Consider the following 24,909-nt stretch of genomic DNA (forward strand, 5'->3'; position numbering starts at 1 on the left):
GTACTCCCTGGTGTGAAGCAGCGTTACACTGCATGCAAGGACAATACGTCTACGAAGTCAAGTGACCTGGTGACTACTTCACTTGACTTGTTCAGTTGTTGTTGTTGGTTTGACATACAGTACTCAGTAGTGCCTACCAGCCTAGTGGTGTGGAAAATACGCAGAACGAGTACCGGTACAGCTACAATCAGTGTACAGTCATGTACCTGTAGCTCTTGCTGAGTCTTGCTCTTGGTGAAACTACAACTCCCTGAACTACAACTTGTACAAGACATGAAGAGAATAATCATAGCAACATTCAAGAGTAAACTAAGCTGGGAGCTTACCGGTATAACAGTTACATGCTGTCGAAATTGACAACATATTCCTTACTTGTAGTGTTCTTGTGTTTGGCAACAATTCAACCGGTTACTGTGGCGGTACATCGCCGACGGTGTTTGCACGTAACGACTTCAAGATTTGACTTTTGATATCGTGAGAATGCACATTTAAAAAAAATGTTCGTTAAAATACCCGGGCAATACTGGTGTTTCAGCTGTAGTTGAACATATTGAAAATGTCAAAATAGGAAGAAAAAAGGCTGGGGGCTAGACTTTTGCACTGAAAATGATGCAGATCGGGAGGAATGCAAAACGGCATTGCACAGCAGTAGCGTAGCAGTGAGTGATTGCGTACATGTAACTAACTTGCCACAATGCGGAGTAGTGAGATGTTACGCCGGAAATACTTCGGGTGGATTGTGATGGACTCAGCTTGATGGCACTGCCACGGTTAGGTCGTGGGCTACAAAACACTGAGCACCCGGGGGACTACATGATGTAATTTAAACACAAACATCTCTGACAAGAGTGGAGAGGGACAGGAAGAGGGGGGGGGGGGGAGGAGGAGCTCAGCACTTTGCAGGCACACTCCTCGCCTTTTCCTTTTCTACAAGATTGGTAACGATGCTTAGCTGCTCTTCTCGTACGAATCTACCTTCTGACTGGAAGAAGACTTTGACGACTTTCAAACCGACACGTGTAGCTGAAAGAGCAGAAAACACAGAGAGAATAGGGCAAACAGCGCAATTCAACTTTAGGCCAATTTAACAACAGCTCCCCGCAAGACTACTTCAACCATTTTTTTAAGGGTTCTGCTGCAACAGCTCAAAAAGTTTCAAGTTTCAACATGATCACACTAGTCACTCTCTTCTTTCTCTCACCAAGCTATGGCAATTCACCACTTCCTGTCTCAGCACAAGCATCAAGAATTTGAAGTTTTCCCAATCCTTTGTAAATAATACTAAATATTAACCTGATGTACAGTTGTGGCAAGTGAAATCCGACACTTGCCATCGGGGACAGCGCCACAAATGGACATCAATGATGTAATGCACTGCACCTAATTTGTACTATAGAGCCGTATGCATCCCAAACAGATCGAAAGGTCACAGCGTAGATACACACAGTTCACAAATATGGCACACAGAAGGGGTATGTAAACACAGCCCCATCCAATCCCCATTCATTTTTGCCAGCACCTTTTGAACCTTGACTGTGATGAGTACGAGTTTTGTCATCAGACAGATAAGTAAAGAATATCTCATGAGTACGAGGGTGATACCGGCGAATATCAATCCTGACTGCGAAGCAGAAGGGATTGATATGAGGGTACGGTATCACCCGAGCTACGAGGGTGATATTCTACTTATCACATATGACCCTACACCATGTACACACCATGTGTCTTCTTATCACATATGACCCTACACACCATGTGTCTTATCCCATATGACCCTACACACCATGTGCACCGTACTTAATGCTCTTCCTGCTACACAACTACATTGCCACAGTAGAGTTTAGTTTGAACTTAGCAAAGGGTAGGAAGGAAAAGTATAGAGGAGTGGAAATAGAAGAGTTGATTGAAATGGAGTATTGTAAATTGTAAATGGAACACTGCATTGCAGAAACGAGCCAACTTCAGCGCAGTTCCTTCACATCGTTCACATGTATGTGAACGGCACCACTGAAGTTGCCAGAGAATATGAATTTTGCGCTATTCTCCGACGTCACCGTGGATGAACTGGTAGTGACAGAAGCTGACGGGGGAGGTGCCTGAGGCTCTTCCAAGGCCTGCAGTTCCTCCGGAGTCGCACACTGCAGTGCTTCATCAATGGCGTCTACGTCCAACAGGTGAGCAGTTTTCATCTTGTCATGCTCGCTTGGCTGCAAGTACGAGTCTAGGCTTTGGGCATTCCGATGGCCGGAAGTACGCATGATTGTAGTGGCACTCACATTTTGCTTAGCCAAGGTCGTAATGGCGGTGGCGCGCACACTGTGGTTGGTGTAGATCTGGCTTAGTCGCGCTGTTTCGCTCATCTTCTTCATCATGCCATCGATTTTGTTTTTACCAAACACTTGGCCTGTGTACCATTCTGCATCCTCTGGCTGGTATTGTTTGCGTGGTATCTGAAAGAGTCGCTTGGACTTCACAGACAACTTTGAAGTGAGGAGTAGGACGGCTTCCACCTGCCAGTCGGACACTATCATCCCATCAGACACCGTGTCCTTTCCTTTAATGCCGCCTTGCTGGTTCTTCTGGGCGAATGCTGTGGCTAATGTGATGTATCTTTTGCCTTTGTCGTTGGTCTTCACATCCAGGTCGTCGGATGTTAGATACGCCTGAATCTCCGAACCACGCAGACAGAAGTGGTAAGTGATGACGAACCAGACAAGGTAGGTGAGGTGATCCGCATTTGTCTTCCAGTCACCGAGGTGCTTGTAGATCTTTTCTTTGTCGCTATCGGAGATGGGAGGCTTGTGCTGCGTTGGTGCTACCAGGCCGTCTTTCTTTAACTGCTTTAGGTAGCCATCAAGTACTTGGTTAGCCTCGATAAACTCACTATCAGTATAGAGATTGATGGTGCGCTTCAGCTCTTGCAGTTCACGGTGAATGGCACTCCGAAACTGCAGTAAGCTGTTCTTAGAATACGGCTGTTTGTTGACTTGACGGATTTCAACATAGGCATGCTTCAGGATAGATGCTAGATCAGTCGCTTGTATTGTTTTCAAGTCGCACGTTTTCTTGTTCTCCACACACCAAGTGTCAAAAACACGCATCCAGTTCTTAGTAGCTCGTTTGGTGTTTGCGGGAACACGACTTTCACGTATCCTATCCAGATCTGACTCAGACACTTGCACAAATCGCTTAACTCTTTCTTCACTGCTGTGCTGTTCTGACGAAACGCGCTTTTCAGTAGTGGTCTTTTCCACCACCTCACCAGTTGCTAACGTCGCAGTTGCTGTAGATGATAAAGAGAATCCTGACATGTTGGCTATTTCATCTGTAGATAAAAAGTTGAAGTAGTTGGAAGCGGCATCCAAAACTTCTGCATCTTCCAAGTCAATATCACTTGCACCCAAGTCAAAGCTAGCCATCTTACTGGTAAGAATACCGAAAGTGACCAGACCCAGAAGTATTGTCAAGTATTTGTGCTTTCTGTGTACGTGTGCACAAACCATGAGGGTCCTTGGCTCATTGTTCTAGGAACGGAATCAATGACTCCATTCTTGGTAAGTGTTTTCCTTGGTCATGTTGTATTTCCTGCAACTTAGGCGTACTATTCTCGGAATTCTTGTTTACTAACTTTTAGTATAAATTCCAATTCCTCTAAAGTGTACTATATTGCATTCCATATTTAGCATTTTGATTGCTCCTTCTAGCCCTATGTTTCAGGCTCTACTGAGCCTACCTGGTAGACCCCCCCCCCCCCCCCCCACCGCTTTCGCCAGCAAGGCCAAAGGGGCGGGGGGTAGGCGCGGCAGTAGGGCCTGTAGCGTAGGGCCTAGCAGGAACAATCAAGTGCTAAATATGGAGTGCATTTATAGTACGCTTTCGAGTATATGCGTACGGTGTACGCAGCAGGGGTGATATAGAGCAGCAGGGGTGATATGGGCTAGGCGGGGTGATATCGGCCTATATCACCCGCCTACGAAGGCCTCTGATTGGTTCAATCCATGGAAACCATCACCTGATATGTGATAAAGGTGTATGTAACACATGTACTGTACGTATGCAGGGCTGCAGGGGCTGCAGACTGCATGGTGCAGTCCCTTATGCCAAGTGTCGGATTTCACTTGCCACAACTGTAGTTCGATGTAGCTCGCACACCGTTGCTGTCCGCCGTTTCCGGATGTTGGGTCATGTTCTGAGGATGCCCTCAGATGCCCCACCACAGCAGGCAATGGACAACTACTTCCGTCGAGATGTCACCGGTGTGCGTGGACGCCCGAAATCGAACCTGGCCACGGCAGTCAAGGCAAGCACAGCTGCCAGAGACATGCCACTGAAGACCTTGACTGATCTGAGTGGGCTCAGAATACGCGCTTTGGACAAGCAATCATGGAGGGAACTCTCAGCCTGAGCTGATTTTGCTCGCGGCTGCAACGCACGGGGTAGTGAACCCAGGACAGAAGCGGACCAGGCATCATGACTTTGCACATCTATCGTTATGCTGCTTCATTACGCGACCTGTTTTATTATTAAGTTGGTTGCTCCAACGAGGAGCACACGCTTCGTTTTATTATTATTTATTATTAGTTCGAAGTACAACCTATCACTGTCAGCATGCACGAATGAATCATTCCCTGTAGAAGGTCCGCCACTATCCATGCATACATGTATACAATACACAAAAATCCGGTGGAACAAAAAGGTGTAATATTTCAAAGGATCAGTCGGGGAAGTGAACTGCCTGAAAAGAAGAAACAAATGCCAACCCCACCAGGACTCGAACCCAGGACCTTGCTTGTCACGAGCAATACTCTAACCATTTGTATTATATAGATTCTTCTGACCCCTTACCACTGGTTTGTTGTTTCGTGTAGTCATCCAGCAAAAGTGTCGTCAGATGCTTTGCAAACATTTTAAAGAGATCCTGCAGGAAGCAGCATAGCACACGAGTCACTAGTAAAGAGGTGTGGAAAGGGGAAATCTGAGAACTCTCACTTTTTACACCATACTGAGTCTGACTGTCTGCTACCGTATACTAGCAGTCTATAATACCAAGAGTACATAACCAAGAGTGTGCAACTTGACGATCCCTCAGCCCACGGCGGAATGGTTTTATGACATCAGTCTTTGGCGGCGGTTTGGCTCACTGATGCCATCACGCGTAGCCAGAGATCAAAGTACAAATAATTTGTACATTACAGCTACGATAGTCGAAGCAGAACAACGGACGATAGATCAATGTGTCTTGAACCTGACGAACTCTCACCGTATCTACAAAGCAAGCGCGGGAAAGCATACCCACTTCATCATACTTCTTCCAAAGAATGGCGCAATAAAAAAATTCCGCCGTGGGTGAACCCATCGCAGCTCAAGATAGGAGTTGTACACTCTTGGTTATGTACTCTTGATAATACCCTACAAAAGTGTTATTGCAATAAATAAAATGATACCTGCACTCATGTCACTAACAAAGTAGCAATGGCTTGGTTCCAGAACGTTCTCTTGTCACCGTTATGTTTTATCAATGGAATCTCGTAACTGAAAGAAAATGGATCACCAACAGTTTGCAGGATATATGCACTTGAGTTGAAGGTTACAATGTGCAAAACTAGCAATTACAAATACATGACAAATATTCACAAGCGTTTGTCAGGGAAGTGCGAAAAATGTTACTTACCAGTGCATTAAGATAATGATGTGTACCATCACGTATGGGGAAATGCAGTGGTAAGATGGATGAGTGTGAATTGCAGAAAAAAAGTGTGAGTGCAGTTACATTTTCTTTTTGTTTACATAGATCGGGGCTACGGAGACAAATGTACACGAGGATGGTACTCTACAGTCTAAGCCCTGCCCTGTGCTTACCTTGGATTCAAAGCAATTGTCTTTGAAGTACGGATTGAGCAGCTTCACCAGTTTACCGACGAGTTCACTCTTACGCTTTTCAGCTGCCGCTGCCGCAGCTATTGATTCAGAACTGGGTTTCACCTTCTTGGCCAGGCCGGCTGTCCGACTTTGACTGTGCCCAGCTGTGCGTTTAGTTGGTTTACCGGAACTAGAGGAAGGCTTGCTAGATGTGTTGCTAACAATGTCATCTTCAACCCGATCTTCGCACGATGGACGTTTCACTGGCTTGGCAAGCGGCGGTGGCGACGACGACACTTGATAAGAGTGGTTTACATAATCAACTGGTGTAGATACCGCGTACGGAGCATCGCTCTCCTCGACCGGTTCAACAAGATGGTCATTGTGAACGGACAGCGTTGGGGAAGGTGATCGAAATCCATTGCTCTTCGAATGGTTGCTTGGAGCGCATTCATTCCTCCTTAAACAACATGCACACAGCACAGCACAGGAGAAGAAAAGTCTGGCACAGTCCGGCAAAGGGAATGTCCAGTACTACAGAAGAGACCGACACACCATCAAATTCCAGTCAGAACAATTCCAGAATATTCGGAAAAAGAAGCCAATATGAAGGTAAGAGATGGGTATTAAAAAGAATGCCATTGACAAGTTCTACACCAGCAGGCTTTGCAGATTGGACGTACAAAAGCACACAATCTCTATTCCCAGGCTGAAGTGACACTCTGACACATTGAAAACTAGCACATGCACAAGGCATCACTTACTTCTCAAAGAAACATGTGAACGCTGGAGGCTCCGCAATATCAGCTGTTGATGTACAAGTGGCCACAGGAGAGAATGCTTGGTGTAGCGGGCTTGACACTGGACTGCTTGATAAGACCTGGCACACAACAGGAATGCTTCCAAGTTTGCCACCCAGAACAAACTTAGAGGAGTCGTCCCTGGAATGTTGTACTTTGAAGAAGTTGTTGTTTGGTTCAGTATCAGAGGCAACTTACTATTAGTGCTCTGAAGTGATAATATCACTTCAGAGCACAAACTGTACTTGAATAATAATATCAGTACTACTGTTCAAAGTTTCAAGTCTGTGAGACAGTCAAGTGCACACCGTACTAACTACTAACTCGAGAAGCCCTTTTGCGAAGACCGATCGAAAAGACCCGTCATGGGCGAAATCTCTACATACACAACAAACTTGAAAAGTGATCGGAATACTTGGATCTTGAAATAATAAAAGCCCTCATACATAGAAGCCTGTGTCAGCCCCCCCCCCCCCCCCCCCCCCCCCCGTCCCTACACACACACACACACACACACACACACACACACACACACACACACACACACACACACACACACACACACTCAATGTGGACATTAACAAATTAACATACCGGGCTTCTTATCAAGTGAGTACAGCAAGTGAAGTACAACACATGCCTTACCACTGTTGTTGGTGTTCCGGACTGTTCTTGCTGCGCTCCTCCACCAATTTGACCAATTCGTATAGAGTCTGGCAACATAGACGCTATCGGTGAACGTGCTAGGACATCAGTAACATCCTCTAGCTGCGTCTTTGCTCCAATACATGCAGCAGATGACAACTCATTGTCATCGAAGTTGTTTGTTCCGGTTGTTGACCATGGTAACGTTTGCTGTTGCAGTTTTGATTTGCGACTGCTGGCTTGAATGACATTATCTGCAACAAGATGCCGCGCTGGGACAAAGCCGCCAGTCATACCGGCAGATTTAGAGGAGGGTTGGGCACGCGTTTGACTGGCCCTATGGCCCACGGAGTGCTGCACCCGACTCGAGTTAGTAAGTGAGTCGCGCGACTTGGATAGTTGCAATGCAGTCTGGAAGCAGGGCTGGTGTCGAACTTCATCGTCGCTGGGTGGTTCACCACTGTATGTGTCCGCAGGAAAGGCAGCGCATTCTGAGTCGGTTAACTGGAATGCATGCAGCACAAAAGAAATGAGTGGCACAGAGGCGTACACATTAAAATTAGGGAAAATGTGTAATGTGATTTCTCATTCCACTCAGACATCTGACGGGACACCCTGATAGGCATCAGCTTGCCACAGGAGAATTCGATCTGCGCAAAAGCTCACAAAAAGCTGCAAAGGTGTATCTGAGTTGAACGGATTGTTTTCTGCATCTAGCAGAAAGGAAACAACACTCACCACGTCATCCTGAACATTGTCCTTGAGTAATCCCTCGTACAGTTCATCCCGGCTAGTAAGATCATTGATCGTCGACGCCTGAAGCATGAATACATACAATGAAAGCAAGACACATTGATTCTGACAACCTAGTTTCAGTGAATCCAAACTGCTATTATTCGGCATGCACCCTCACTTCGCAAAGCACAATGGCGCGCTACCTTCTGCTGGTTCTTCTCCGTGATGTGCACAGGTGCACCTTCTCTCTCCCCCCCCCCCCCTTGCATAGAGGTGACAGAACTCGCATCTTTTTGGTGCTACACTCTGCGTACATATACTGCTCCTGTGTGGCTTCCACTGTATTCATTGTTCCTATTACCTGATGATGACCAAGTGCTGAAAGCCTGAAACGTTGTGAAATAACAGAACTGGTTCAGATGTGTCCACCCGGATTCCTTATTCCAAACTGCTTGTTGGGGATAGAAGATCTACAGCATGGTCGTGTCTCCGTGTACTTGAGTACGAGTCTCGTGCATTTTCTTTGCTATGTAAAATCAGTAATCTAGCAGTTTACCTTTTTCACTGCTTTCTGACGATAAACTGAGGCGATGCGGCTGTCCATGAAGACAGAGTATTCCTCTGAAACAGCCACGTTGAAGATAGCCTCCTCAGTCAATCTATCATTCACACATCCACACACAGCACATGTACAAACACACGCACGCACACACGCACACATGCATGAATTAATTCGTGAATGCAGGAGATCATTCACACACTATACATACAAACAGTCAAACACTCACCCCACCTACGCATCACCCAAGCATGCAGGAATGCGCACACACACACACACGGAACAAATTCAAACCTTTGTGTTTCCGCATCCCCGGAAATGTAGTGGCAATGATTCCGCTATACAGTGTATTCCAGTTTCACCATGTAATCGTGGATATCACATCTTTCAAAGTTCTAAGAGAATGATTAACGTACCCCGATGGATGACCAACTGTTGCAGCATTTGTCACCAGAGCTGTCTCAATACGATTCAAGCAATGCTCCCGGACCTGATGTAGAAAAACAAGGAAATCGGGGGGGGGGGGGGGGGGGGAGGGAGAGATAAAGAGAGAGAGAGAGAGAGAGAGAGAGAGAGAGAGAGAGAGAGAGAGAGAGAGAGAGAGAGAGAGAGAGAGAGAGAGAGAGAGAGAGAGAGAGAGAGAGAGAGAAAGAGAAAGAGAGAGGAGAGAGAGAGAGGGAGAGAAGCAAGCAATGTCAGTCAACAACTGCATGCCAGCTTTAAAGCAAGTAAACCAGTACAGTGGATATCGGTTATAAAGTCATCGGACATAGTGATAAACCGGCTATATTGATACAAATTGAAAATATCAAAAGCAAAACCAGAAAAAGCCAGTCAAATTATCATTATAACCAATATATCGTATATAGCGATAAATCGGCTATAAGGATACAGAATGACCATTCAAAACACCTCTTTGCGCAGAAAAATTATCGTCTATAGTGATAGCAACACACAAGTGTGAGGCATTGATGTCTCGACTTGGAGCCACATGTGTGTTGTCATAGGGTATTCTGGTCTGGTGCTTCCTGGATGATGCCTTTGGGCCAAGAAGTTCTTCACTCTATACTGGAGAAGGTGCAGTAGCATCCATCACGTATCAGTACACTACATTAGCACGATCGAGTACCCACACGTGTATAATGTGTATGTGTGACGCGCGCAGTTGAAAATCGCCTGTAGTGATATACCGGATATAGTGATAAAATGTGAAAAATCAGAAGGGCACGTTATAACCAATATCTACTGTACACTGAATAGAATTACCCAGAACAGTCTCTTAGAGTTTTCAGACATGTAAAGAAGACAAACTGTTACGCATTGATTCCCTTACTTTTGATCAGATACACAGCTCTCAACTACTAGTATGCCCACCGTATTTTTCCGGTTAAATATCAACCTTTTGTGACAAAAAAACGAATAAAAGGGGTAGTCAACTTACTGTAAATATACAAAATTTCGGCACTTCACGATTTTTGACATTTCGGCGGCGATTTATTTTTTCGTGGGGTAGAGGACATGGTATAGTGCGACAGATGCTGTGAAAAACTTCATCGGCGTTTTAATTTAGGCGTTTGGGGTCGGTGCCGAATATAGCCGAAATTAAATAGCTGCCGAAAATTTGTATATTTACAGTAACCCGCTATAGATCACAATGGTATTGAGCCGGTAAGTCCAGGCCCCAGCACAGTACATTAGTTTTCAAAACTACTCAAGTCTTTTTCATTAACATGATGCATGCATGTCAAAGCACATTCGCCTATGCCGATATGTCACACCAAATTTCTTGCACAAGCAATCAGCAGGCAACAGTGATTTTGTGATACGTAGAATAACCAAAGAATTCATGGGAGAGTGAAGATGGAAATGGTGACAAGGGACAGTGCAATAGTATTGCCTGCCATCTCTGCTAAGGTCTTCACCTAGTGATCATGGTCCTATCATTGGCGGCTTCTGAAGTCGATGTCTGGACTGCTGAAAATCGATCGCGATCCGCGGATAAGGAATGATTTGCTCTACAATTACTTCAGCTACGGTCTGGGAGTTTTCAACGCGAAAGTCCCTACCGACGGCAGAAGGTTTTGTCCCATCCAACACAGAGGCACATACCGCTGGCATTGTTAGAACATATTATATTTCGTCCATGGCTGCTCTGAACGATGCTCTGCGGAAGCGAAATTGAGATATGAGAATGTTTGAAGCCTACGCCTGACATCCTTTGGGAAGCATTCCTTGCTCCTCGCTGATTTCGTGCGCAGGGTTATTAAGATGATAAGCCATGATTATGATTGTGTGTGTGTGTGTGTGTGTGTGTGTGTGTGTGTGTGTGTGTGTGTGTGTGTGTGTGTGTGTGTGTGTGTGTGTGTGTGTGTGTGTGTGTGTGTACACATACACAGTCATGTATGCAATAGTACATGTACATGAACACTAAAAACAAAAACAAAAATGCGGCCGGGTGGAAAATGATGGTCGGTCGGGTGACCCGAAACAACTGGGTGGCCTTACAAGGTTCGCTTATGGTCTCATTAAAGTTTTCACGATACATCTTTCAACTCGGATAATGAGCCAGTAATAAAATGTGAAATGGAAGAAGAAAAGTTACAACACAAGGAAATGAGATATGAAGCAACTATCCACGACTGTAACAAGACAAAAAGCAAGTTGGAAGGCTGTTGGTGTGCGCACTGGAGATGTGTTAGAGCTAGGTCTCAGGTCGTTGAATGTCTCAGAAGCCTGTCAGTTTTGTGCCCTGTTATCACACTTTCTGACTGCTTATTATCTTGTTACAGTCGTGGATAGTTGCTTCATAACTCGTTTCCTTGTGTTTTCTTCTATTCTATTTTACACAAATCTTTCATTACCATTAAGACAAACAATGCAAAACAATGTGCAACGGTTTGCTCAGCTGGAGGTTTCCCCACGATTCGCCACAACGAGGTGAGGGATATAGTGGCGGACCTCCGGATAGAGGTGTGCTCAGATGTGGTGGTTGAGCCTGTGCTTGCTCCCATCACAGGCAAAGTACATTTATCTCTAGCGGCCACAATAAACACAGCAAACAATGCCCTTGCTGATGTCCGCGTACGCGGATTCTGGACCAGGGCTCAGAATGCGTTCTTTGACGTCCGGGTCTTCCACCCGGATGCAGCTTCGTACAAGAACAAGCCCATAAATGATCTTCTCCAGCAACATGAACAGCGCAAGAAGAGCGAATACGCCGAGTGCATACACAACGTCGACCGTGGTACATTTACCCCTTTAGTCTTCGCCACGGCGGGTTGTTGTGCCCCGGAGTGTTCCTGACTCAGTTCAGTGCTAGCAGCCTCTCAGAGAAACCGCAAACATCCTCTTGCTACATCCTGCCAAGCAAGCCCATTAGCATGCAGGCGCCTGATGTCACAGGGCTAACTTGTGGCCGGCTGAGTGGCAAGGATGTTCTGTTCCTAACATAAACGGCAAGGCCATGGAGATCACCAGCAGCACAGCAGCTAGGGAGAACTTCTGGACGTCTCCACACGCACCGTTCTGCCTTATCTTCCACAACGCAAAGGCGCTGGATAGTAGGACATTGGCTGTGGAGGCCGGCGGCCAACCTGACAAGCTACAGAAGCACTGTCTAGGCGTTGTGGACAGTCTCCCATTGCTGAAACAGCATGTACCAGACCTGCCCAGCTACGCTGTATCTGCACTCTTCCAGCATTTCGTGAAGGAAGACTTCAATGCCCAGGATGCTGCGGCCGACGTGGATGCTTTACGCAGAGTCATGCTAGCTGCGGATGCTACTTCAGCCTGCACCATTCGGCGTCACCCCATGTCACCCTCCTCCGCTCTTGAGCGCTGTAATTACTTGTGTGATCGCATCGATCACCTTGGTAACTGCCACCAAGATTGCCAGCAGTGGGCTTGGGTATGACCACCTGATGCCTGCGCTGAGAGAGTTAGCTACTGCAGAAAGCCACTTCTAAGCATGAGTAGCAACAAGCACGACTACTTCAGTGGCTGTCTGCGCATGTCGATCTGCTAGCAAAGTTCTTACATTCATTGTGAATAGGTTGGGTAAATATTACCGTGCTCGGCATGGAATTCTTTGCATAAAATTCCTTTTTCATAAAAGAGCCTCTCGAAACAATGCAAACATTCACAACACAATATCAACAATCTCCTGTTACCTTGAAATGAAGACTAGGAATGCGTTTGGACGTGGGATTCACTAGTCTGCATTGCAGTCCTATTGCACAAAGTAACACCAAGAACAAGGTAAGGTTAAAACGACGCCCTGCATCAAATTCCTTCTGAATCATCCTTCCTGACCATAAGACAATGTGTGTGCATGTGTGTGTGTGTGTGTGTTTGTGTATCGTTAGGTCCGACCCAGTCGGCCGATTTTGTCGGAGTCGGCATCGGCCGAAGAAATCGGTCTAGTGTGGACCAGGCATAAGTAGCCTAGTGTTGGCAGTAAACATTCCATGAGTACATGCAGCAGCACATGACGAAGCATAGTCACACAGTCACATAGTCTACCTGGATTGTTGGTACCCAGAGATGCCGGTGCTATGTCTCCTACCTGCCAGCAAAGAAGCAGAAACACAAATTAACACAATGTCAAACGACATGCAATACCATTGCACGGAAATGAGCACTGAAATATACCATCATTAGTAGGGGTGAAACGGTTCGGGTAAGGAACCGGTTTTGGAACCGCCAGCTGAAAATAATCGGGTACCCGTTCCGTCAAATTTCGAACCGAAACTCAAAAAATCCCGTTCTCCTACAAATACATGTACACGTCAAGTCTACTCAAGATTTAAATCTCTTTACCTAACGATCACCGTCCTTCCAAAGGGTTCTCCTGGTTATCATCTTCTTCACACATGGACTCTCCGATGTCTAGTTCGTGCTCGTAAAAATGTTTTCTAAAAAATAATTTTCACGAACGCATTTAGTCGGTCTGGAGAAAAGAGTGCATGGAACTGATACCCGAACCGTAGGAAACTATGCTGGCATTAGGGTACCCGAACATGAAAAACATGGAACACCCCTAATCATTAGACAGAGATAGTCAAAGAAATGGTTGAACTTCAACTAGAATGTAGACTGAAGTGGGGGCACATGGACACAGGTTATGTGCAACTGTACACCGCTGTAACTAGATATTATACCGTCAGAAAAGTTCGGCAACTGGGCACCAAACTGACAGAGAATAAAAACATTCAACAACCTGACACCTAACTCAAACACCCGTATCCATGTGTCCCCTCTTCATACTAAACTTAATATTGGCTCAGTATCTGAGTTTGACTTCCCCTCTCTCTCTCTCTCTCTCTCTCTCTCTCTCTCTCTCTCTCTCTCTCTCTCTCTCTCTCTCTCTCTCTCTCTCTCTCTCTCTCTCTCTCTCTCTCTCTCTCTCTCTCTCTCTCTCTCTCTCTCTCTCCCATGTTAGTATTCCTTTATCTTTTACTTCCTTGCAGAGACGCTAGTTACCTGACAGGCATACATTTGCAAGTGAGAATCTAACATCGTCGCATGTACATGTACGTGGCAGTATTCATGCGCAGACGGACTTAATTCAGTTGAAAGCAACATGTCAAAGCAATGCCCATATCACTGTGTACTAACTACTAACTTCACTTACATGTCTTCTTTTCCGTAGCTCATCAGCCAACCCCTCAGTTAGAGATTTTCCATACGCTCTTTCACCATCACCGTCATAGCTTCCACCTTCGTCGTCCGAGCCAGACTCCCCTAATGCATCCGCACCATTGGCTCTGTGAGGAAGAAAAAGAAAACATCTGCTGATGAAGCAACCAAGAAAGGTTTTTCAGGACTGCAACTGCGATCTGACTTTCTATATGAAACTACTACATAGTTGGGTGCAGCAAATGGTTGCATCGCAAACCTACCTGAGCTACCTAGTCCAAGACTGTTACACATACACCCACCCCAATTGCTAGCATCTTCTTGAGACTACGCTGGGTAAGATGACCACGTAATGGAACAATGAACATTTACCCATACAGTACTTAGCACTGTGAAATGAACACACAGAGCATCCACAGCAAGCAGGTATCTTCTACACACCCAGTACATGTACAATGGTACAGAGATGGCCAGTGAAATTCACTCCTTGACTCGGGCCTAGTGTCGTGGGGTATTTTCAACTACATCAACCCGGGAAAAGCATACAAGGTCAACCCATCTGGAGTTTTGCCACTCGGTGCGTAGAATTTTAGTCTGGGGCAAATTTCAACAGCCAGCACGGTAAACTCTCTCTCCTTTTCAGGGCACATGACCACCAAGCTACCATGGAAGACAAGCTCTATTTACTGACAATTGGAGTGAATCTGCGGCATGCTTACTTGCGATGTCCCCATCTGCCACCGCCATACATCTCCGAGTCAGGAGCATGTCTTTCCACACCACCAGCCACAGTACTGTAGCGACTGTTCGCACTCTTGGACAGGTGTCCGGTTGACAGCATCTTACGCACTGCATTCGGCTCACGGCAACAGTCACACAGGTCCTTGCACTACAGGCGAAAAAGACAGCATGCAACACAAACTTGATCATGGCCCAGCTCCTACACCTCCATACACAATCAAGTACATGCTCAGAAAGTGCAGAATCTCAGTGATATTGCATAATTACAAGCACACTAGCACAGTAAAAATCATTTATAGGGTATTTTAATTGTAAACCATGGAGCACATGCAGTTATCAACTATATGTACCTACTAGTACATGATAGACAGGGGCTGACATTGAGATCTCTCTAACTTGCACTGCAGATGCTGGTAAAGTCGAGTACAAAGAAAAACAGATACCACAAATCCCAATTCCCACCGGAGCATACCTGAGGCAAAGGATCTCCAAAATGCTTGGCTATACTTTCATGACGGCAGCTACACAGAGCACAAGCACATTATCATGCAATGGTTGGCAAGACAGCAGCAGCAAATATAGGGTTCGAGTGTTTAGCATTATTCAATGTTGTGATGGCTGCAGATGGTTATGTAATTGACAGTGGAAGAAGTATTTAGAGGTGCAGTATACCGAAGAAGTACAAGGAGACCATGAACAGATGTCTGTGACTGAAAAGGAGTGTCGTGACAGGTTAGCACATCCAGTGCTTTTTAAAATTAAACAGTGCCACGAGGGAAGTTACCCCCCAGAAAATTGGCTGACCTGCTCGAAATTCCTACAGGACTGTATGGAAAACTCCACACGAAACTCATTTCGCCAATTTGTATTGGTTGTGCATTAAAATAGTGTAGCCAGAAACAAAATCCTATATAATAGGATTAGCTGGTGAGAGTTTAAGAGATAGATGCATGGTGCAGTCACAGGTTATACTCTAAACAGTTACACATTGCTCATGTGCATGTACCCACCCACTGACGCAGATAACACACACACATACACACACGCACACAGGGAAATACACATGTCCACGATCCACCAACCTTGTTCCAAGGCAGTATTTGACAAGCTCTTCAAAACTGGACTGCTGAGCTCTGACATGAGGACGTGCTGCTTCTTTCTAAACAGTGTAAAACATGTAAATATCACACACAAGAAGAGTACTACTACTGCACAATCAAATGTGACTCATCAAACCGCTTCGGAAATGGGGCCATGCTAAACAAGAGAATATGTAGGATAACTACCGGTAATACCGTTTCATGCATTTTTATTATTGCACTGACTGGAGTACACAGAGATTACAAAAATTATATACCAGTGTTCCTATTCAGCTGATTGCTTGTTGTCATATGCCTACTACAGATTTAAAGTTTCTGGTCAATGTTTAGTATAACCTCTGTATCCTTTGCGATGGCTTTGGCGCTGTCATACTGTCAGATTCAATAGTGGATCACCCCTCTTGTTCGTTGGAAATCCAAAGTGCTCAAATAGTTGGTGACCAGGTAAGTGCCATTTTCCTGTATGCCAGGTTAACCCACTGAGAACTAGGTCCACTGTACAACACATGTGTGCGTGAATGCCCATTACCCCACAGTGACATTGGTTACTGCTACAAATGGAACGTCCTCAGTGAGTCAGATTCAGACGTGCTGGTCATACACACAGTGAATTAATTTTCCACTTGTCAGTCAGCTCAGTTGGCATAGTCAGGGCTTTCTACCTACCGGTACATCCAGAAAGTCAGTACCAACAGCAAACTCACATGCCTACCTTTGCCTTTGGCCTTGATGCCTCCTTTTGCAAGAAGAATGCAACAGTCTCCTTGTCAGCCCTACAGTTCAACACATGCACACACACACACATACACACACACACACAAACTCCTCGATATCCAGCAAGACTTCCCAAGAAATGGATAATATGATAGCATTCATTGCCAGTGATATTAACCACATTTTAATCCAGCATTTGCAATCTGACCCTAGCAGAAAATTTCCAAAATAAACTGTCAAAAAGTGTGCACACTGAGCTCATGTATCCGTCATCCATGCATGCGTAATGTATACATGTACAGTACGGACTACAGTGCACGCGAGTCAACTGCAAGCTGCGTAGTCACACAGGCACTGTAGACTTGGCAGAAGATCAATGGTTCGCATGCTGCCAAGAAGCAAGTAGAGCTGTATTGTACGAGACTACAGCATTCAATCCCCTCTACGCAATGTGCCGTTACTAGTACAGTCAGACCTCGCTTATCCGGTCCTCTTTTATCCAGAAGAAAATCGTTGGTTACCGATTTACAGCATACGTCATGTATACATACAAGATGTGTGTTCGATTATCCGGTTCCCTCGCCTATCCGGATATTTTTGTGGAAAACGGATGTGTGCGGTTAAGCGAGGTCTGACTGTATTCATGTGTGGAACTTTCATTTGTCCAGCACCCTCTGCTGAATGAATGGCGCCAGATTAAAGGGGTCTGCCGGTATGTCCACAGGGATACAGATGACATAGAGTGGAGTAAAACAATCCAGCGCTATAACATCGTCAAACAAAGCTGCTATAATGTGTACATCCTGATGCCACAGCTATCTTATCAGCAACATACACATTTAAAGGTGATAACTTTCAGTACATACTTCAGTAAGAAACAATATGAGGAGAGAACGAAAAGGCCACATACTTGCTGTAGTAAAGACGACATTTGGCAGGCAGACCGTCGCGACCAGCACGACCCAACTCCTGGTAGTATGCCTCCATTGACTTGGGAATAGTCCAGTGTACAACAAATCTGAAGTTGTGCAAAGCAAGGCAAAGTGACAAACAAACACTGTCTCCCTACTGCCTTCTAATAGTCCTTATGCACATTGTACAGATGTACGAAGTTCTGTACTAGGGCCGTAGGTGTGTACCAGTGATCTAGCCAAAGTTGGCTCAGCTGGCAGAATGCCGGCTGGGAGGGCAACCTGGCTGAGACAGCTCCAAGGGTAATTTTGGCCGGCTGCAGTCACCCCCATGTAGACTGTAGTGCACTGCACTAGCACTTGAGTCGAGATGGTACAACCCATATCCGTAGGCATAGGTATGTACAGTACAGTACATAGCACTGGCTACTCAGGCTCAGTGCTAGCTCTTCACTCAAGCTCAAATGCACTTGAGTATGCACTTGAGTACGTCAGTAAATCAATGTAACAGGTTGGGTCATGGTTCGCTGCTTCTGGTGGTGTACACGGCTGTGGCTAGGCTGGGTCTTGTCAGATGACCAATGTACACTGCATGCAGACATGACCTTGGCAAACACATGATCCAATGCTCATGTAGCTGCTTGCTTCCTTTTTCATATTTTGTTAATTTACCTATAATCACATTGTCACAACTGCCTGATGAATGCCCATAATTGGACGAAGCGAAAGGAGATGCAAGCTGCAATGAAAGATTTGTAGTGGTGTGTGTGTGTGTGTCTGTGTGGATACGTGACTGATGGCGGGGGTCTGGGGGCGCAGCCCCCAGAACGATGCATTTTAACTAGAACGTTGGCCGGCTGGCATAAAATCCTGGCTAGACCTCAATACCCGGTTGGGTGTTCATTGTGTGCTAGCTATACATGCGTGTTTGACCCATTTAGCCTCATAATTCGCGACGAACAATCACTTTTCCAGCTTCTTCACTTTGGGATTGAACTAACGACTCGCTAGATCACTGTCGAAAAAGTGTTCTTATGAAATGCCTTCAGGGCCCATTTCGCTGTGGAAATAGCAATAAACACAATAGGGTCCTGCACATTCAACACCCAACCGGGTCTACGGGATTCTACGGGATTTCGTGCATCTGTACAACGTGCATAAGGCCTATACAGCAAGACAACACGGTTGACTATAGCGCTAAATGATGTGGTGTTCGCCTCGGGCTGCCTGTTACAGTCACCTGTCTGGGCCGTGCTTGGGGTGATCAGGTCAAGGCCGCAATCGAGAGTTGCATGGACCACGGATCACGTAGAACTTCCAAATCCGGGGTTGAAAATTGAAACGGACACCGTTTCGGGTACAAAGATCTTGTGTTGTCTCCCTACAAGTATATGCTACGACCCCCCCCGGCATCCACACATGTCAGAAGCCTAGTTTCCCTGCACTTACCTGACATTGGACTTGTCGATACCCATTCCAAAACTGATCGTTGCCACAATGACACGAGTCTTTCCATTCATCCAGTCCTCTTGTGTACTGGCGCGCAATGTATCCTTCAGACCTGAAATGATGCCAATTGGGAGATCACAATGCAGCTTTGAATACACGCAATATCAACGAATCTACAATTTTTGCTGAAGCATAGCAAATGAAATTTAGTACATCCCCCCAGTATAAAGTCATGCTCAACGGGCTGTTTCCCAGCGCACACCTGTTTATAACTGGTCAACAAGGCATGTATCCAAGAGGAATGCGGGGATAATTGTCTGCATCCTGAGCAAATAACACAGCGGTCTAAAGTGGAGGCATCACGCACAGAAACCGGTCACACTGAATCAAACACACACTTTACTATAGTAGCAGTAAGGCTTTCTACATGGGGCATATTTAGAACAGACCTGTTTCTTCTCAATACCCAGCCATAATCAAAACCCCAGTTCCATTCAAGTACACATTGCAATACAGAGAACACAGGCCAGCATTTCAATGTGGACCAACATACCAGCATGGTATGGCTTGGCTGAGATCTCCTTGGACGACAGGCGAGCTGCTACCTCTTGACAAGCATCTCGGGTACGACAATACACAATGCCAGAACCCTGTAAACATGCACAACACATACCCGACGCACTCCAAAGCTCAGTATTTTACACATACCTGGAGACTCAATAAGTCATAATCCATGTACACCGATTCTTTATGAACTAGTGGTGGCGACTTTTGGAGGTAATAATCAGAAAGTTGGTTGCTTTCAACATTGGAATATGGGTTAATCATAAATGGGAGTCTCATGGATAACAGTCACGTGACAGGAAAAGCGAGAGCTCAGCGGTTGGGAGCAATCAACGGTATTAATTACACCCTGCTGAATGCAATATTTGCAGATTACTTTCAAGATTGTAGCAACTAGAATGCTGGCACAAACCTTATCGTCCAGTGCAGAATTGACAAAGGTACACAACGAAGTATACGGATCGCCAAGAGCATCCTTATACCTGGATCCGTAAGAACGCAGAAGAGAGGAGGCAAGACCCCTTGAGACAATCCAAGAGCAAACAAAGGGTAGTATCCAAGAATGGTGCTGCGACTCAATATCAGTCACATAACTGCACAAGTACATGAGAGCATGCTTGCACATACAAGTACAGTACACTGTAGCTACCCAATGCTGTAGGCAGCTAGCTGTTGTGTCAGGACTCAGTCCTATAACTACACGTATGAATGAAAAATGGACAATGTTCACGTGCGTGCATGACAGGTGGCATGGTACATGTGACGACACACAAGATTACATCATGCCAGGCTTACTTCACATCCAGATAGAGATTTGATCGGAAGCACGGTGCTTTGAAGATGGCAACAGGCTGCCGCAGGCTAAGCTGCTTGAGGATGTCTTCCTGGACTGCAACTGTTGCTGTGGCAGTCAACGCTACCCAGGGAATGCCCGGGAAACGTTGCCGCAGCTTACCAAGCTTGACATAGTCTGGGCGGAAATCATGACCCCATTGGGAGACACAGTGAGCTTCATCCACAACAAAGTACGCTAGCAAGCTGCAGTGGGCAGACAGAGCGGATAGTAAATCAAGCCACAGGTCAATGACCCTGTGTGAGGACGGAGACGTACTCCATGCACTTTTCAAAGATGTCCGACGTAGGTGAGACAAGTACAATTACTTTCAAGTAGTCAACTACAAGTACAAGTATATGTATCAATCCATATTATCTATCTCAAGGACAGAACAGAGCCTCACATCTATTATGTACTTTGAAGTAAATCAATATACAAGAAACAATGCTGTTGCCTTGGTCACAACTGTTATCAGCAGACAACTATAGAGCCATTCTTCATGCATCATTGGTAACAACTGTTACTTGGACAAACTGTTTTTAAAGGGCTTACCGTTGGTCATAGATATCCTTGAGCACAGACTGAAAAGAATCAGTGGCAAGCAGTTCCGGTGTCACGTACAATAGCCGCGTCTTAGGCAGCTTCTCGCCAGTACTCTTAGCAAACCCTCTGGCAAGGTCTCCAAGTGTCTGCTCTTGGCCCTTCATCACTTTCTTCGAACCACAAAGGTCGCGCAAGACACGCTGCCTCTCATCATTGCTCTGCTTGGAGTTGAGAAGCTCAGCAGCAACGTTGCAGTCTTTCAAGTGTTGCACCTGACCGATATACACCAGATCAGAATGAGAGTCATGACATGTACATGCACCGCATTAGAAACAGATACCGTGTATGGTAGCTGTACATGTGTAGCAGTTACAAAAAGAGTCGCTTTGCTAGTAGTCGCACACTGCTACATGAAAGGCAATAGTTTCGCAACAGGAAATCATGTATGAGATCATGTATGAGATCAGCTGCTTCACAAGAGAGCACTTACATGTATATTTGAGCACAGCATACAAGGACATTATACTTGCTAGAAAGATACCAAACAAATTGAAGAATTCGGTATCTTTCTAGCAGTATGATGTCCATGTGAGTATGTCGAACATAGACACTACATGTACTATTGTAGGTATAAGTGATGGTCTTCAGGCACAATCTTCTTCAGCCTATTCAAGCTCAACTGATGATGGGCGATATGATTCCCACATGCACTGGTGCATTTACTAATGCTATCACCAGATCACGGTAGCACATGGGCAAACTCACCTGATCCTGCATCAATGCGATAAGCGGGGAGATCACCAGAGTTACACAGCCACCACCCTGTGTCAGACCACCGCGCCGAGCCGTGCCCAATCGCATACCGGCGTACACAGCTGGCAGCTGATAGCACAGACTTTTTCCAGCGCCGGTCGGCATGGAAACGAATACATCTCGGTCGCCTGAAGTGGAAGATATAACAGCACCCTTGCATAATGTCACAGCAGTCTACCTTGGCAATAAGAAACCCGACATTCATTGGATAACCCCAATTCCATGTGTTACCTACATGTACATGCATCCTGTAAGTGCATCCTGAATGTGAAGCTCGCTTTATTTACCACAGAAAGCATCCATTCTCAATCATGTTCTCAGCACAACTGTATTCCAGTCCAATGCAGAGACTGAGTAGAGGACATCATCTTGTTACTATCCAGCCTCAACTTCTAGGCTGCCGAAAGTTTCCTTCTCTTTTTTACTCTCGAGAAATTCACTTCAGGGTGGCCATCAGGGAGTAGAAAAATATTTACTACTCCCTGACCAAAGGCTGATGGCCATCACTTGGATACGTGACCAGCAAACACACAAACCAGTTACAATTGTGCTTTGTAGCACGGTGGTGGCAACTAAAATCCAATCCCTGGATTTTATGTACGAGTGCTGTGGAGCTACAACTATAGCTAGTAGCGAGTAGACTGTAGCGTACATGCGCTTGGAATGACAGCAAAGCGCGAAGATCCCTTTTTGCCTTTTTGGCATTCATTTTCTGGTTTTGTGCATAGCTGTATACCACTGCGTACATGTGTACCGTTGTACTGTGAACCTCCCCATTGTTTCTAGTGTAACCAGGTAACCGCAACGTGCGGTATGAGTACATAACAGTACAGAAGTTCAGATTTGGATGCGTGCATTGCCCATGCTTTGAGGCTGGTGGGGCGCGTGCTGCGCTGGTGCAGTCCGAGCGCACCGCTCCTGGGGTCGGGTTTTAGTTGCCGTCGCTGTACTATTCTATAGTCCAGCTCCTACGAGCATATGCATCCAACATGCCAAATGGTCCAGAGCCACCCCTTGATTTAGGTACCATTGCCTATTATGACGGATGACCCAAAGGTCATCCGTCATAATAAACAATAAAAATAAAAATGGCACATACCCATTTGTGAATATATACATAGTCAGTGGCACACACCATGTGGCCCGCACGGTATGGCGGCAACGCTGTCACGTTTAACCCGAGTTCATTGGAATAGTACGCTATTGTATGCGTTGCTACGGATGAGAAATCAGTGCCACGGAAACTTCAGGCACTGGGTAGATAGACATTTCATCCAACTAACTTTGTAAAAAAAAAAAAAAAGTATCCGTTCCCGAAGGGAACTCACGACGGCCGCTAACACCCGATAAACCCTAGCGGCACTACTACTACTAACTTTTTGATTTTGACAGCATGTTACAAGGCGAGGACGCATAGTGCTCCTGACTGCAACCCGGGACTCTGCCAACCGGGTTGTGGTTGTAGTCAGGAGCACTATGCGTCCTTGCCTTGTAACATGCTGTCAAAATCGAACATGTTAAACTACCAAGCAAGGCTTCTGTATATACTACTAACTTTGTACTACAGTAAAATGCCGATTATCCGAACGTCAACTATCCGAACAATCAATTGCCCGAAATGCCTGTTTGCATTGAATAGAAGGGATGAAAAGGAGTTTTTGCTATTTTTCCCCACCCAAAGCACCAAGAGGTGCAAACGATGTATTGAAACAGGTTGGAGTCAAAATGTATCAACACAGTGTTATGTTGAGGATCTGGAGTTTGTCTAGTTCTTGCGACACTTCGGAAGAGAATGAGAAATGATGGAAACACGAGGGAATTCGCATGTCTTGGGTGGATGTGTCACTGCTCCCGTATCCGAACATTCTCCTCATCTGAACCTCCTGGAGACAGCCTGTGCCCCGAGGGGTGCAGACAATCAGCACTTCATTGTAACTGATTTTCACCGCACTCAGTTATTACGTGGTTGTCTTCGCAGAATATCCACAAATGAGTGTGCTGTTCGTGGTAAGTGGGTTGGTCTATACAATGATTGTGAGATTTTAGAAGCACCACAGAGTCACATTCAAAGCCGAGAGAATTTTCGTGGCAGCCGACGAGAGGTCTAGGCTTTTCAAATCAGGCTTGTAGTGAAGCCAGGCTGGTGCATGACCCTCATTTGAGTTTTCATATGAGCATTATGCGTGCTATACGTACAGTGTTTTTCTCGCGCGACCAAACCAAAAGTAAAAATCAATAAATCAATCAAATTCAAAGCTGAATTAGGCCAGAACAGCTCCGGCATTCCAGCAATAACTCCAATCATTTCCCAATGAGCTCCTACACTCCACGCGCACTTCGATCATGAAGAAAATGCCCTTCGTCCAACATAAATGATGGAGTCACCCAGGTAAAGTTTAGGCTTAGTAAGGCTAGTAGGCTTAGTAAATGTGGTATGGAGACTAAAGCACAACAATTAATAACGTTCACCTCCAATAATTGCTTCCGTCGCTCTTTGTTGTAATGTGGACTTGAACGATGCATGGCCAAATACATCTTTGAGCACGTGAAAAACGTCAGCCATCAGTAGACTAAGTCAAAGAAGTCAGTTGCAGGACGAAGAAGCAAAACCACGATCCAACACCAATGGACGTGACATCAAGTAGATCCAAGATATGGCAGTACAGATCGTGTGGTACAGAACAATTTTTGAATCAATGAAAAGACGTGTCCAAGTGGATGATTGTACTTTGTAGCTCTCAACATGATGTATTGACAAGTCACGTGGATCGGCTGTCACGAGAGGTTGTCAACGCAACAAGTCAGAGCGCCTCCGTTGTCACCATGGCACCAAGAGTTCATAACTCCAAGAGTACATGAAAAACTCTTGATAACTCTTGATGACACTACTGTACTTGATGCACGCGATAAATCACGCGTCTACGTCTTGGGTGTCTTTCAAAAAAACAGATCAGGCATGCTAGACTGTGAGCCAGGCACCAAAAATCCTGTTAGAATTTTTTTT

General features: G+C 45.6%; 1 protein-coding gene across 1 annotated transcript; it reads right to left on the bottom strand.

Moving 5' to 3' along the window:
• Positions 1-310: 310 nt before the first annotated feature.
• On the bottom strand, positions 311-24,605 carry LOC135806322 (ATP-dependent DNA helicase Q5-like). The gene is made up of 23 exons (XM_065320492.1): positions 24,375-24,605; positions 21,858-22,033; positions 21,102-21,364; positions 20,510-20,752; positions 20,127-20,196; positions 19,704-19,800; positions 19,151-19,262; positions 17,701-17,808; positions 16,789-16,849; positions 16,059-16,135; positions 15,449-15,497; positions 14,955-15,124; positions 14,231-14,363; positions 13,120-13,162; positions 12,768-12,826; positions 9,015-9,088; positions 8,596-8,698; positions 8,043-8,120; positions 7,305-7,808; positions 6,624-6,739; positions 5,860-6,319; positions 4,846-4,918; positions 311-1,023 (listed from the first exon to the last, which is right to left on the bottom strand). Exons 1-23 carry the CDS (start codon positions 24,466-24,468, stop codon positions 890-892), a joined length of 3,297 nt encoding a protein of 1,098 aa, XP_065176564.1. The 5' UTR covers positions 24,469-24,605; the 3' UTR covers positions 311-889.
• Between the last annotated feature and the right edge of the window lie 304 nt (positions 24,606-24,909).

This window comes from Sycon ciliatum, chromosome 1 (assembly GCF_964019385.1).
Source record: "Sycon ciliatum chromosome 1, ocSycCili1.1, whole genome shotgun sequence".
Classification (NCBI taxonomy): domain Eukaryota; kingdom Metazoa; phylum Porifera; class Calcarea; order Leucosolenida; family Sycettidae; genus Sycon; species Sycon ciliatum.